The sequence below is a fragment of the Palaemon carinicauda genome, chromosome 23 (assembly GCF_036898095.1).
Source record: "Palaemon carinicauda isolate YSFRI2023 chromosome 23, ASM3689809v2, whole genome shotgun sequence".
Classification (NCBI taxonomy): Eukaryota; Metazoa; Arthropoda; class Malacostraca; order Decapoda; family Palaemonidae; genus Palaemon; species Palaemon carinicauda.
Window position 1 is genome coordinate 112,852,189 of NC_090747.1, and position 15,000 is coordinate 112,867,188.

At 36.6% G+C, this 15,000-nt stretch overlaps 2 protein-coding genes across 3 annotated transcripts in view; both read left to right on the top strand.

Moving 5' to 3' along the window:
* LOC137617063 (insulin-like growth factor-binding protein 7) overlaps positions 1-4,425 on the top strand; it is a 4,932-nt gene extending 507 nt beyond the window's left edge. Inside the window, exons 2-3 of the mRNA XM_068346907.1 lie at positions 2,643-2,763; positions 3,650-4,425. Of these exons, the coding sequence (XP_068203008.1) occupies positions 2,643-2,763; positions 3,650-3,775 (247 nt within the window). The 3' untranslated portion in view covers positions 3,776-4,425. The remainder of the gene's footprint in view (positions 1-2,642; positions 2,764-3,649) is intronic.
* Positions 4,426-6,630: 2,205 nt separating this feature from the next.
* LOC137617391 (venom protein 302-like) overlaps positions 6,631-15,000 on the top strand; it is a 39,973-nt gene continuing 31,603 nt past the window's right edge. The window contains exons 1-3 of one of the 2 annotated variants that reach the window (XM_068347411.1): positions 6,638-6,846; positions 9,700-9,826; positions 10,621-11,521. In XM_068347411.1, coding sequence (XP_068203512.1) covers positions 6,785-6,846; positions 9,700-9,826; positions 10,621-10,731 — 300 coding nt within the window. In that variant the 5' untranslated portion in view covers positions 6,638-6,784 and the 3' untranslated portion in view covers positions 10,732-11,521. Of the gene's footprint in view, positions 6,847-9,699; positions 9,827-10,620; positions 11,522-15,000 lie in introns of those variants that run through there. The other variant, XM_068347412.1, reaches the window with a different exon arrangement.

Consider the following 15,000-nt stretch of genomic DNA (forward strand, 5'->3'; position numbering starts at 1 on the left):
TCGTTCCCTGTACCTCCATTTCCATCACCCTCCTCCCAATATACTGTTTATCTCTTCTCATGACATGACCATACCACCTCAGTCTACTTTCTTGGATCTTATCTGATAGTTTTCTAACTCCTGTTGTACCCCTAATTACCTCATTCCGTATCTTATCTCTTCTTGTCACCCCACACATCCATCTCAACATTCTCATCTCTGCCACATCCAGTTTCTTCTCTTCTGTCTTCTTTATTGCCCACGTCTCCGCTCCATACATCATAGCCGGTCTCACAACGGTCCTGTGTACTTTACCTTTCAACTTAACCCCTATTTTCCTGTCACATAGTACTCCACACACTTTTTTTCCAATTCTTCCATCCTGCTTGTATTCTGTGGTTTATTTCTGCCCCCAGATCACCATTCTCTGTAACTGATGATCCTAAATACCTGAAATTTTCAACTCTTTCCAATCTCTCTCCTTGTAAACTAACTTTCAATCTCAAATACTCTGTCTTTTTCCTGCTGATGTTCAATCCTCTATTTTCCATTTCTCTTCTCCACTCCTCCAGTTTCTCTTCTACTACCTCTTGCCTAGTGCTACACAATATAACATCATCAGCAAAAAGCATACACCAAGGAGACTGATCTCTAATACCTTGTGTTACTACATTCATGACCAGATAAAATAGGTAAGGACTCAATGCAAACCCCTGATGTAGTCCCACATTTACTGGAAAACTTTCTGTTAGGCCTATACTCTTCTTAACATTTGCTTCTGCCCTCTCATACATATCTTGGGTGATTCTTACGTATTTCTCAGGGACTCCCTTTTCTCTCATACATCTCCACAGCTCCTGACGTGGTACTCGATCGTATGCCTTCTCCATGTCAATAAAGACCATATGTAATCTTTTTTTTCTCCCGATGTTATTCTATCATCTGCTTCAAATCAAATAATGCTACTACAGTCCCTCTTCCAGGCATGAATCCAAATTGTTCCTCACCAATTGTTGTTTCATCTCTGAGTCTCTTCTCAATGATCTTCTCCCATATTTTCATTGTATGGCTTATCAACTTTATGCCTCTGTAGTTTCCACACTCCTGGATGTCTCCCTTCCCCTTATATATGGGAATGATTAGGCTTCTTCTCCATTCCTCTGGCATCTTTTCCTGATTGAAGATTTTCTGTATAAAGAGAGAGAGAGAGAGAGAGAGAGAGAGAAGAGAGAGAGAGAGAGAGAGAGAGAGAGAGAGAGAGAGAGATAGCGCTTGTATCAGCAACTTCTCTTGTGGTTCGCTGCTGTAAAATCTTTCCTATATTTCGACCCTCTTCAATATTTTGGAAAGTAAAGAGACGGGACCATTTCACTGTGCTTTTTTTTTTTCACAATCTCCTCTTCATTTCGTTGTCATCGATTCTCTAGAAATAAGGATTGTATATAAGAAATGTAGTTTTTTAAGTCTCTTCCTTCTAGGTCATTGAACTGTTGACCTAACTGTGATGACCTGCAAGACCACAGAACTTTCTCTAGATCAGGGACCTAGATGTGGTTGAGGGGGGGGGGCGGTGGGGATGGGGGCGGTCGGCTTATGCCGACTCAAGTCGGAAGGAAAGAAGCTGAAAGTAACATAATTCAATGGTAAATAAAGCAAGTGGTCCTCTCTCTCTCTCTCTCTCTCTCTCTCTCTCTCTCTCTCTCTCTCTCTCTCTCTCTCTCTCTCTCCTCTCTCTCTATCTCTCTCTCTCTCTCTCTCTCTCTCTCTCTCTCTCTCTAGCTATTCTTGCCTTTCCAACCAGATGTGTCACAACAGACTTTCACGTTAATAATAATAATAATAATAATAATAATTATAATAATAATAATATGTAAAGTCTAATGTTTTCTCTCTTTGTCTCTGTCAGGAAAACAATTTGAGTCTACAATCTTCTTCGTCTTCTTTTTCTTCTCCCAATAAAGATTTTAGAACCTATGACGTAGGGCAACTGTTCCTCCAGTTATTCATGGCAGGTTGTCTGCTTACCTACAACCCTTCCCATGTGTTTGAAAATCTTTTAAAGATTACGTTTATAAAATCCTTTGGCCAATGTAATGTCTAGTGTCAATTCTTTTTAGTTAGGCAGATTTGCACCGACTCGCTAGGGTGCCCTTTTAGCTCGGAAAAGTTTCCTGATCGCTGATTGGTTCTTCTTCTTCTTCTTCTTCTGTGTCTGCATCTTTTCCCACTTTCATGGCCGGATGCCTTTCCTGCCGCCAACCCTCCCCATTTACCCGGGCTTGGGACCGGCACCAAGTTGAGGCTGGCTTGCGCTCCCTCAGTGGCTGGGTTTGATCGCTGATTGGTTGAACAAGATAATTCTGACCAATCAGAGAGCAGGAAACTTTTCCGAGCTAAAAGGGCACTTGCAGTGAGTCAGTGCAAATGCGCCTCATTAAAAAAAAAAAAGTGAATGAGTTACCAATAAACTCTCTTGCTTTATTACGAATTCACAGTTCATTGGGAAACAAACTAGGGTAGGTTCTCCACCTTATGCACTACTTTTTATTATGTGGATTATATTTCCTTTCCTCTACGTGAGCGTTTTTCTTTTGTATTCCTCTGCTCTTATACTTTTCTTTTATTTCATTCGCTGTCTCTTATACTTGATTTTGCCATTTTAGCACCGAGGGCCGGTCGAATCCCGATTGCTTCTATGTAAGTGACTGTCCTAACTTGACGATACTCGATTGTCCTTTCGGAATTATGATGGGTACTTATCATTGTTGCAGCACTTGCTTAAAGGTAAGTGACCTGTCAAATAGATTCTTTATCAACTGTTACTTGTTGTCGCCGAAGTCTATCCAGGCGAAATAGGCCACGCCCACCTGATGACGTCATGGCATGCCTCCACCACTCATGAGAGTTCTCGGTCAGTGCAAACAGTACTATATATATATATACATATATATATACATATATATATTTATAGAGAGAGAGAGAGAGAGAGAGAGAGAGAGAGAGAGAGAGAGAGAGAGAGAGCTGATAAGTAGTGAGGATGAGGACATTTGTTTTGGGTGTATTTCCAATAGATTTAACTTTAGTTATATATACCAGTGTCAAGTTTTCTGACAGATAATTGTAGGAATTATAATCAAAAGAACCAAGTAAGAAGTTAAAAGCCAAAATGTAGTGGATTTTTGGGTGAACAACATAAGTACTGTTTGCGCGAGCAGGAATTCTCATGAGTGGTGGAAGCTTGCCATGCCGTCATCAGGTGGGCGTGGCCTATTTCTCCTGGATAGACCACGGCAACATTTTTTATAGTTCACAACAAAATTAAAACTCAATCAATAGATCTTAGTTGGTTACTGGAGATATCAATTAAAAGTGTGTACAGTCGGAATTTTTCTGAAGATGAGATCATGTCTCTAACAAAAGACAGCAACATTTTATTTTGTATACATAAAATGATAAATTGAACTTTCTAACACAATCTGGAAACTTAATGAAAAGTAGATCTTCTTTTGCAAAGAAAAAATAATCGGTTTTATTCGCCAAATTTGACAATGTTGTTCTTCCATTTATAAAGAAAGACTGTTGAACAATTGTAAGAAAACTATCTCTAGGATTTTTATGGTATTTGTTTCCGCTTAAATAATCATTAATATAAATCTGTGTTCTTTCTCAGGGACCTGGGGAAGAATGTGGGGGATTGTTGAGGGAATTTGGAATTTGTGGTCACTATTTCACCTGCAAACGTAATAACATCCCCATCTACCCAGGTTCCGACTCTAACCCTGGAACATGTGGGTAGAAGCATCTGTAATCCTGGAAGAAGTTCACATCAAGTCTGGATTCTACACTCGCATGATATGAGAGAAACATCTGAGGCATATTGAATGTAAATCTGAATTTCAAAACGGGATTACAGGAACTGAGGAAACATCAAGACTGATTGTATATTGAAGCTGATCTTGTGCTGTGTTTCCTCTTGAGAACATAAACAGGAACTGAGGAAACATCAAGACTGATTGTATATTGAAGCTGTTCTTGTGCTGTTTCCTCTTGAGAACATAAACAGGAACTGAGGAAACATCAAGACTGATTGTATATTGAAGCTGTTCTTGTGCTGTTTCCTCTTGAGAACATAAACAGGAACTGAGGAAACATCAAGACTGATTGTATATTGAAGCTGTTTTTGTACTGTGTTTACTCTTGAGAACATAAACAACTAATATAATTCTAAGACTACTAAAAAGTAAATGACGTTTATGTTGACTGAGGGGTTTTTTCCAAGTTAAGAAAAAGATTTAATTTTCGTCTCGTTAGAGTTCGTGCATTTTAAGAAATAATATTATGAATATTTTAGTCCTTTAGTTTCGATTTGGTGCTCTGTACTTATATAATGGTATAATATATGCTTTTTAAGATAATCTCTTGCCAATGTATTTTTCAAATAAATAAAATATCCTGTGATTCAGTCAGTTTTTATTTTAAAAGATATTGAGATTTATTACTTTTCCTGTTCTGTTACAAGTGTTCTGTCTGTCTTAGATGTGGCTAATTTGTGCTTACTTCAGATTAACCTAAGTTTCGTGTCTCTCAGACATATTCAGGTTACTGCTTGTCTCATATTTACATAGATTTATTATCTCTCAGATACATTCAAGTTTCCTTCTTGTCTCGGGCATAGCAAAGTTTCCTGTGGGTTCCATGACCTTTATAAACATTTCTTATTTCATTACCTCCACCAAGGAGGTTATATTTTTACCTGTGTTTATTTATTTATCTATCTGTTTGTTTGTTATCAGAATTACGTCAAAACTTCTTGCTGGATTTTCACAAAATTTCAACACCAGATAGATATTATGCTCCAGAAGAAAAAAAAATTTTTAGGTGATCTGGATCAAGACCACAACTTTGGACCAACATCGCACTTTTCGCCATAGACTGTTTACATATGTAAAAGGGATTCTATGGACTTTAGTCTTGTATAAAATGTTATCACTGGAAGCATGAAAAAGTACGTGCGTGACCCGTAGACTTTATGAAACTTATTATTTTACTTTCCCTCAAGTTTAAGGCGAGCTTATCTGGTTCACTGTCAAAACGCTCGCAGAATAAGAAAGTCTTCAGTTTCCTCTTGAAAGCCTTAATATCTGCAATTATTCGGATGTCTCGTGGGAGCGTATTGTATAGTCTTGGGGCCGCATATTTAAAGGCTCTAGAGCAGTGGTTCCCAAACTATCTTACCTGACGCCCCCTTTTTGCTTCCAGCAGACCCGTACGCCCCCACTCCTATCTTTTTTTTTTTATATGAAATGATACTTACATTTATTTCTTAGCATTGTACAGGAAAACATATTTCTGTTTGTATTACATTTTAATAATGAAAGCCAATCAAACAAATAATAGTACATTCCAGTAACTAAAAACGAAACATTTGGTTGAAAGTGAGCGAAAAAAAGTTTGAACATTAGCAAATTTTATTATTCTATTAAACAAGTAATTTCAAGCAGATGACTTCACGCCCCCTTTGTATCGTCCTCACGCCCCCCTAGTGGGGCGCGCCCCCCAGTTTGGGAACCACTGCTCTAGAGTCTACAGTAGACATTTATCTAGGTTCTAATAGTTTGAAACCATCTGTAACTATTATATCGTTGTATGAAAGTCTCCCTCGTCAGGATTTGTTTCATTCCAATATGAATCTGTCAATTGAATCTTGTCAACAATCATTAAATGGGCATGCAGTTAATTTTAATAGCCAGGCATTCTCCATCATGAGGCTCAATACTACACAGTATTCTAGAAGTTTTATTCCAGCTGTGACCAAGTTGTGAAATGATTTTCCTAATCGGGTAGTTGAATCAGTAGAACTTCAAAAGTTCAAATTGCAGCAAATGTTATTATGTTGAACAGTCTTTTTATAGTTTATATATGACATATCTGTTTTGACGTTGTAACTGTTTTTAGAATGATTTATTGTTAATTTGTTCTCATCATTTATTTATTTCCTTACTTCCTTTTCTCACTGGGCTATTTTTCCCTGTTGGAGCCCTTGGGCTTATAGCATCTTGCTTTTCCAACTAGGGTTGTAGCTTAGCTAGTAATAATAATAATAATAATAATAATAATTCGTTTATTCAAACTGCCACATTCGGCGCCAATGACCTTAGATGTCAGGATGCCAAAAAACACCAAATCAATCAATCAATCAAACTACCTCTGATCAAGTATCAGTCTCGTTTCGAGTAGCCTTATGCCATCTCAAGTTCTTATTCTAGGAGCATCTGGCAACATGGTGGGAACCGTGGGAACCTTGGAAGAAAAATAACTAATCCTCCTAGGTGGGAACCCACTCCACTCCCTCAATCCTTCCCTCCCTCAATCCCTCCCTCCCTCAATCCTTCCCTCCCTCCTTAGGCTAAACCTGTTTTTGGTGTTGCCAGGTTTTGTAAGTGAGAAAAGGCCAACTTCTAATCAGCTGTAGCTTCAAAATAGCCAAAAAAAAAACAAAAAACATTTAAGGACAAACTTTCTTTTTAAGATATTGCTAACTGCCAACCCATTCTTTAAAAAAAAAGGGCCAAATTTTGAATCTTTTGGTGCTGGAAAAGGCCAACCTGGCAAGCCTATGAAGGACATGTGAAGCATCACTGGAGATACCCCCACGAGACCTTCAATACTCGAATCTAGGACGGACCCCTTTGACCAGTGCATTTGCTGCCATCCTCGAAGACGGTCCTCAGACTCAAGAAGGAAACTCCAAATAGGTTTGGCCGCATTTCAGTGAGATTTAGAACTACTCGGCTTCTAACGGAAGATGGCGTCCGCCTTCGTCAAAGGTCTCTCCATTGTGGTGTGTTTGGTAACGCTTATAAAAAGGTGAGGAGCATTTTTTCTTTTAATTTTATGCATAGTTACAAACACACACACACACACACACACACACACATATATATATATATATATATATGTGTGTGTGTGTGTGTGTGTGTGTTTGCTCGGGTGTTTTTATGTGACATGTAAGAATTTATGCACTCATATATATATATATATATATATATATATATATATATATATATATATATATATATATATATATATATATATATATATACACACATACATATATGCATACATATATCTATGTATATATATTTATATATATGATAATGTATATAGATTTATGTGTATATATATATATATATATATATATATATATATATATATATATATATATATATATGTATATATATATATATATATATATATATATATATATATATATATATATATACACTCATAACCAAAATATATCAACAACTTCTGTTATGGTTCAGTGGCGTTAAATATTTCCTAATTCCGCCCCATTTTCGTCTCCGTTCTTCGTGTTTTCGAAAGTGAATACATCAAACACTTAGACTATTTTTAGCAATTTCCTCTACACTGATGCACAATATATATTTTGATAGGAATCTACTCCCGAGAAGTAATGATTATATATTGATGGGGTTGTTTTCAAAAGATTTTTTTTTATATGTCATGTTTTTTAAGTCAGTGAACTAATTATCTAACTATGGTGACCTGCAAGAACTCATCACCTGTACGAAGAGAGATTACTCTCAACCGGTGTCACGGTCTGAATGATCCCCCTGTCTCAGAATTCTCCTTGACATTGTATAATGTTTCTTTTCCGCCATTAGCTCGCTTCGCTCGCATGAAAATAAAACCTCAAGCTCGTATGTACTGGCAAGCGGTAATGTTGAGCTGCGCACGCTAAATCACAGAAAAATAAAACATCAACCTCGTATGCACTGGCAAACGGTAATGTTGAGCTGCGCACGCTAAAACATCAAGCTCGTATGGACTGGCAAGCGGTAATGTTGAGCTGCGCACGCTAAATTACAGAAAAATAAAACATCAAGCTCGTATGCACTGGCAAGCGGTAATGTTGAGCTGCGCACGCTAAATTACAGAAAAATAAAACATCAAGCTCGTATGCACTGGCAAGCGGTAATGTTGAGCTGCGCACGCTAAATTACAGAAAAATAAAACATCAAGCTCGTATGCACTGGCAAGCGGTAATGTTGAGCTGCGCACGCTAAATTACAGAAAAATAAAACATCAAGCTCGTACGTACTGGCAAGCGGTAATGTTGAGCTGCGCACGCTAAATTACAGAAAAATAAAACCTCAACCTCGTACGTACTGGCAAGCGGTAATGTTGAGCTGCGCACGCTAAATTACAGAGAAATAAAACCTCAAGCTCGTATGTACTGGCAAGCGGTAATGTTGAGCTGCGCACGCTAACATTACAGAAAAATAAAACATCAACCTCGTATGTACTGGCAAACGGTAATGTTCGCGCATGCGCAGATTATAAAGGAGTATTGTGAGACCGGGGGTTGGTTCAGACCGTCACACCGGCGACCTAGCTTTCTTGTCTCTAGGTGGCTGCCGGGGGGGGGGGTGGCATATCCTGTCTCAAATAGGAAAGAAATTCCAGGAAATATCATCACTGGCTTTTACATTTCAATGTTAAGGGAAGGTCTTGGTGATACGCACTTAAACCTTCTAAAAGTTTAATAATTTTACTTTTTTTTCATGATTACCCATCAGTATCACAAAAAAAAAAAAAAAAAAAAAAAAAAAAAAAAAAAAAAAAGCTATAAAATGGAAACACTTGACTCAGAAAGTAAAAAAACTCCTGTCTTTATCGAAAGATTTTGCCAGTCACATATTGGAGATACTCTGTCTCTAGTTTCAGATTGAAGCCATGAAAGATCTTTTCATTATATTGATTTTCCATTTCCATTTTGCTTGAACATGAAAATATTCTTTGGTATTGTCAACGCTGATTTTCATCAGCCCTGAAAATGAGGCAACTGGTAAGATGGATGCCATTAGAAGAGATGGGAAGTAAATACGATCTGAAATATCGAAGGAAACAATCTGACTCTACGATCTTCTTCATCTTCTTTTTCTTCTCCTGAAAATGGTTTCAGATCTTGTCCCACAACTAAGACCCTATGACGTAAGCAACGCATGCTTAAACCCCCCCCCCCCCCCCCCCTACACTCTCGTGTATGTCGAAACCTTTTAAAGATTACGTTAGTAGACTCTTTTGTCCCACATAATGTAGGAGGACACTCCAAAATCAAACCACTGTTCTCTAGTCTTGGGTAGTGCCATAACCTCTGTACCATGGTTTTTCACTGTCTTGGGTTAGAGTTCTCTTGCTTGAGGGTACACTCGGGCACACATTTCTATCTAATTTCTCTTCCACTTGTTTTGTTAAAGTATTTACAGTTTGTATAGGTAATATTTATTTTTATGTTATTACTGTTCTTAAAATATTTTATTTTTCCCAGTTTCCTTTCCTTACTGGGCTATTTTCCCTGTTGGGGCTCCTGGGCTTACAGCCTCCTGCTTTTCTTACTAGGGCTATAGCTTAGCAATTAATAATAATAATAATAATAATAATAATAATAATAATAATAATAATAATAACTATACTTGGGATTGAACGAGTTACCAATAAACTCTCTTGCTTTATTACGAATTCACAGTTCCACGGGGAACTAACTAGGGTAGGTTCCTCACCTTATACACTACTTTTATTCTTCTGGTTATATTTTCTTTCCTGCACGCGAGCGATTTTTTTTTTTTTCTATATCCTCACCTTTTATACTTTTCTTTCATTCCTTGCCTCTTATACCTGATTTTCCCCCTTTAGCACCGAAGGCCTGTCGTGTTCCTATTGCGACTATGATGCAGCCTGTCCTAAAGGGCATTTGACGGAATCCGATTGTCCTTTCGGAGTTGTGAAGGATATTTGTCAGTGTTGCGACACTTGCGCAAAGGTAAGTGACCTGTCAAATAGATTCCTTATCAAGTGTGACTTGTTGTCGCCGAAGTCTATCCAGGCGAAATAGGCCACGCCCACCTGATGACGTCATGGCATGCTTCCTCCACTCACGAGAGTTCCTCCTCAGCGCAAGTAGGACTTTAGTTGTTCAACAAAAACTCCAGTAGATTTTCGCTTGCAACTTCTTTCTTCACTCTTTTAAACCAGTGTCATGTTTTTGTGACAGATAATTGTAGGAATTATAATTAAAAGAACCAAGAAAGAAGTTAATAGCCAAAATGTAGTGGATTTTTTGGTGAACAACATAAGTACTGTTTGCGCTGAGCAAGAACTCTCGTGAGTGGTGGAAGTATGTCATGACGTCATCAGGTGGGTGTGGCCTATTTCAGCTGGATAGACCACCGCAACTTTTTTTATAGTTCACAACAAAATTAAAAGCTCTTACAACAGATCTTAGTTGGTTCTGTTTTTCGTATTACTCGAGATTTCAATTGGAAGTTTGTGCTGTCTGTATTATTCATTGTTGCATTGCAATAATTTAATACATCAGAATTTTTTATTTTAAAAATTCCAAAAGACAAATTGAACTTTTAAACATATTATACAACCTTGTCTGAATAAGTCAGTTTTATTTGTGGAATATATCATAATATTTTGATAATTTGGTGTTTTCATTTGCAAAGGAAGACTGTTAAAGAATTGTAAGAAAACCATCTCCAGGATTTTTTTTTCTTTTTTTTTAAGTTTCCTTTTAAATAAGCATTAACATAAACCTGTGTTCCTTCTCAGGGACCTGGGGAAAAATGTGGGGGATATTGGGGTGAATTTGGGACTTGTGGTCGGAATCACACCTGCAAATGGCTATTCCATCGATTGCAGCTCTCTGGAACATGTGTGTAGAAACATCTGTAATGCAGGAAGAAGTTCACATCAAGTCCGGCTTCTACACTTGCATGATATGACAGAAACATCTGAGACATATTGAATGTAAATCTGAATTTTAAGACGGGATTACAGGAACTGAGGAAACATCAAGACTGATTGTATATTGAAGCTGTTCTTGTGCTGTGTTTCCTCTTGAGAACATAAACAGGAACTGAGGAAACATCAAGACTGATTGTATATTGAAGCAGTTCTTGTGCTGTGTTTCCTCTTGAGAACATAAACAGGAACTGAGGAAACATCAAGACTGATTGTATATTGAAGCTGTTCTTGTGCTGTTTCCTCTTGAGAACATAAACAGGAACTGAGGAAACATCAAGGCTGATTGTATATTGAAGCTGTTCTTTCGCTGTATTTGCTCCTGAGAACATAAACACCTAATACAATTCTAAGACTACTAAAAAGTAAATGACGTTTATGTTGACTGAGAGGGTCCTGCCTGGTTAAGAAAAAATTGCAATTTTAGTCATGTAAGAATTTTTGCATTTTTAAGAAATAATATGAATATTTTAGTCCCTTAGTTTCGATGAGGGTTGGGCTAGGATTTGGTACTCTGCAGTTATATATTGGTATGATATATCCTTTTTAAGATAATCTCTTGTCAATGTAATTTTCAAATAAATAGAATACCATCTTTTTCAGTCAGATGTTGATATTTTATTACTTTTCCTGTTCTGTTACAAGTGTCCCGTCTGTCTCAGATCTGGCGAAGTTTTATTATTCTTGTCTGAGGTATATACAATTCCCCTGCTTATTTCAGATTGAGCTAAGTTTCCCATCTCTCTTAGATATATTCAGGTTTCCAGCTTGTCTCATATTTACCTAAATTTCAGGTCTCTCAGATACATTCAAGTTTCCTTCTTGTCTCGGGTGTAGCGAAAGTTTCCTCTGTCTGTGCTGTATATTCCATGACCTTTAAAAGCAGTATGGTGAAGACATCTCTCCAATGAATTGTCATCACCTTTCTTATTTCATTGTTTGTGAAATTTATTTCTAAATATAAGGTCTACTTGTAATAAGTCTTAAGAATTGTGTGTTTGATTTTTGGACAATGAAAGTTATAGTTATTATATCTCGTTTGCTACAAGTTAAGGTGCTATATTCAGAGCTATTAAGTCAGTGAGTTCGAGTCAAGACGTTCGAACAAGGATATTCTAGGCTGAGGATCTCGAGTTTGGACCTTCGAGTCTTTGTGTTTGAGTTTGAATTTTCGAGGTAAGGAGCTCAAGTCGAGACATTCGACCCGGTAAGTTCGAGACAGGACATTCGAGTGAGTTTGCATAGGTCAAAACATTTAAGCTACGGAGCTCGAGTCAAGAAGTTAAGTCACTGTGCTCGAGTCAAGATATGAAAGTCAACGTGCTTGATTTCAAAACATTCGAGCTGTAGCTCAAGTCAATACGTTCGAGTCAGTGTTTAGGATTCAAAACATTTAAACTACGGAGCTTCAGTCGAGGCGTTCGAATCTGTGTGCTCAAGTCAGAGCATTCGAGTCGGTTATTGAGTTAAACAATTCGAGAAGAGAAGCCTAATTCAGAACATTCGAATCGATGAACTCTATTCAGGATGTTATAAATATATAAAAATGGTCTCCTGTTTGTCCCACAATCTTTTGCAGTCTAACAATGCACGTACTGTCCTATCTAAATCCGTAACCTTCCTTTTTGGAACGCCAGTTTATCATGTCATGAAATCTACCCTATTTTATAATAGATTCTATACTTTTGAGTTTAAATCTAAGTAACAATTTATTAAAGAGGCAATTCTGCCTTGTTTTTTTTTTTTTTTTTTTTTTTTTTTTTTTGGAAAGAGTAATCTTTGTAGGAAATTGTACCTCATCAGTATTTGTTTCAATCCAATATAATTCTGTCTAATTGATCTTATCAACCACCTTGAACATATTTTTTTTTTTTTTTTCAAAAGGTAATTTAACCACTAGATCGATATCGGAGTATGTCCCAAAATGACGTTCAGATTTTGATGATTTTGTTGAGAAACACCAAAAATTAAATAAATCATTTCCTTTGTAGCTTAGAAGACTACACAAAATGTCTTTGAAACCAGGAGGGAGAATGTATCATATTTGTAGTATCTGCCTGCATTATGTGATTATCAAAGTCTTTCAATAACCAAGTGAGTTTGTAATTTTGTAATTACTACTTAGAGTTTCCATTCAATGGCTGTGATTTTTTTTTTCTTTTTTTTTCCAAGATCATCATAAAATTAAGGATTCTATGGCTGTTTTTTTTTTCTCAAGACAAATCATCATAAAACTAATAATTTCATAGCTGTTTTTTTTTTCTTTTTTTTCTTTTTTTTTCTTTGATAGGTAATCTTCAAGACAAATCATTATAAAATTAATATTTTTTTTTCTTTTTTAAAGACAAATCATCATATGATTGATAAATCTATGGCTTTTTTTTTTTGTGTGTATGATATTGATCGGTAATCTTCAAGACAGATCCTCATAAAATTAATAACTTTTTCAAGGTTTAAGTGCGCGTTACCATCACCTTTGTTTGACATTGAAATTAAAAGCCGACAGTGATGTCAGAACTCCGATGAGATCGCCTGCTACTTCTTTTCCTACTAGACAGGATGTATCCTACCCCCAAACGAAGGGCATTAAGGACCCACCAAACAAGCAGTAGGATTCCAATGATTTTATGTCAGTGTTAGTAATTGGTGTTTCATGTTCCATAATTCATTCTTTAGCTTAAGTTTTGGGAAATATTTACTTTAATGTTGTTACTGTTCTTAAAATATTTTATTTTTCCTTGTTTCCTTTCCTCACTGGGCTATTTTTCCTGTTGGGGCCCCTGGGCTTATTGCATCCTGCTTTTCCAACTAGGGTTGTAGCTTAGCATTTGATGATAATAATAATAATAATAATAATAATAATAATAATAATAATAAAAGCATACAACGTTCTAGTGTTATGCATTGAAAGCGCCGCAATATCCTGTAGATTAGTAGAATTCATTCATATTAATCTGTTTTCTCCTCAGGTATTATAACTAAAAGACAAAATCCATAAAGAATTGAAATATAAAAAATAAACCCTTTTCTACTGATCTGTTCGAAATATAACCTGTTTTATGAAAACAATCTGCACTAACTCATGACTATCGGAACCCTTGCTCTCTTGAGAAGCCCTAAGGCTACGTAAACCTCGTGCTTGCAAACGAAACTGGAAGAGCAGGAACCAGTTTCGAATCGTAAAGAAGAATTGCTTTTGTCGTCTTAACCTTTGCAATCAGCCAAGGAGTTGCATGATAACAGAAAACGGGGAGCAACAGAAAATGGGTGAGCTATTTAGCCAACCACTTAGTGGGATATAGATGGCTTCATTGTCACTATGGAAGTTTTGGGAATAATTTAGAGTTACTTTACATGGCGTGTATATATATATATATATATATATATATATATATATATATATATATATATATATATATATATATATATATATACATACATACATACATACAGTATATGTTCCCATCTGGAAGTTGGTGCATATAAGGAGCAATATTGGATTTTTTTTTTTTTGCGTATGAATATTGGAAATAGTTTAATTTAAACATTATGAATGTTTTAACGTTTGGATGAAAATAAAAAAGTATACCGTTACATCAAACAGACTGATTGATATAACATTCATATTCGGCTTCGGAATTTAAGAGGAAAAAATATGTCGTTACAAATATCACTCTGTTGTAAGTATGTGGCTTTCTCTACTAGAGAGTTATGGCGTCTCTTGACTGGCCAGACAGTACTACTTTGGATCCTTCTCTCTGGTTACGGTTCATTTTCCCTTTGCCTACACATACACAGAATAGTCTGGCCTATTCTTTACCTATTCCTCTCTGTCCTTATACACCTGTTAACACTGAGATTACCAAACAATTCTTCTTCACCCAAGCGGTTACTGCACTGTAATTGTTCAGTGGCCACTTTCCTCTTGGTAAGTGTAGAAGAGACTCTTTAGCTATGGTAAGCAGCTCTTCTAGGAGAAGGACACTCCAAAATCAAACCATTGTTCTCTAGTCTTGTGTAGTGCCATAGCCTCTGTACCATGGTCTTCCACTCTCTTGAGTTAGAGTTCTCTTGCTTGAGGGTGCACTCGGACGCACTGTTCTGTCTAATTTCTATTCCAGTTGCGTTGTTAAAGTTTGTATAGTTTATATAGGAGATATTCATTTTAATATTGTTACTCTTCTTAAG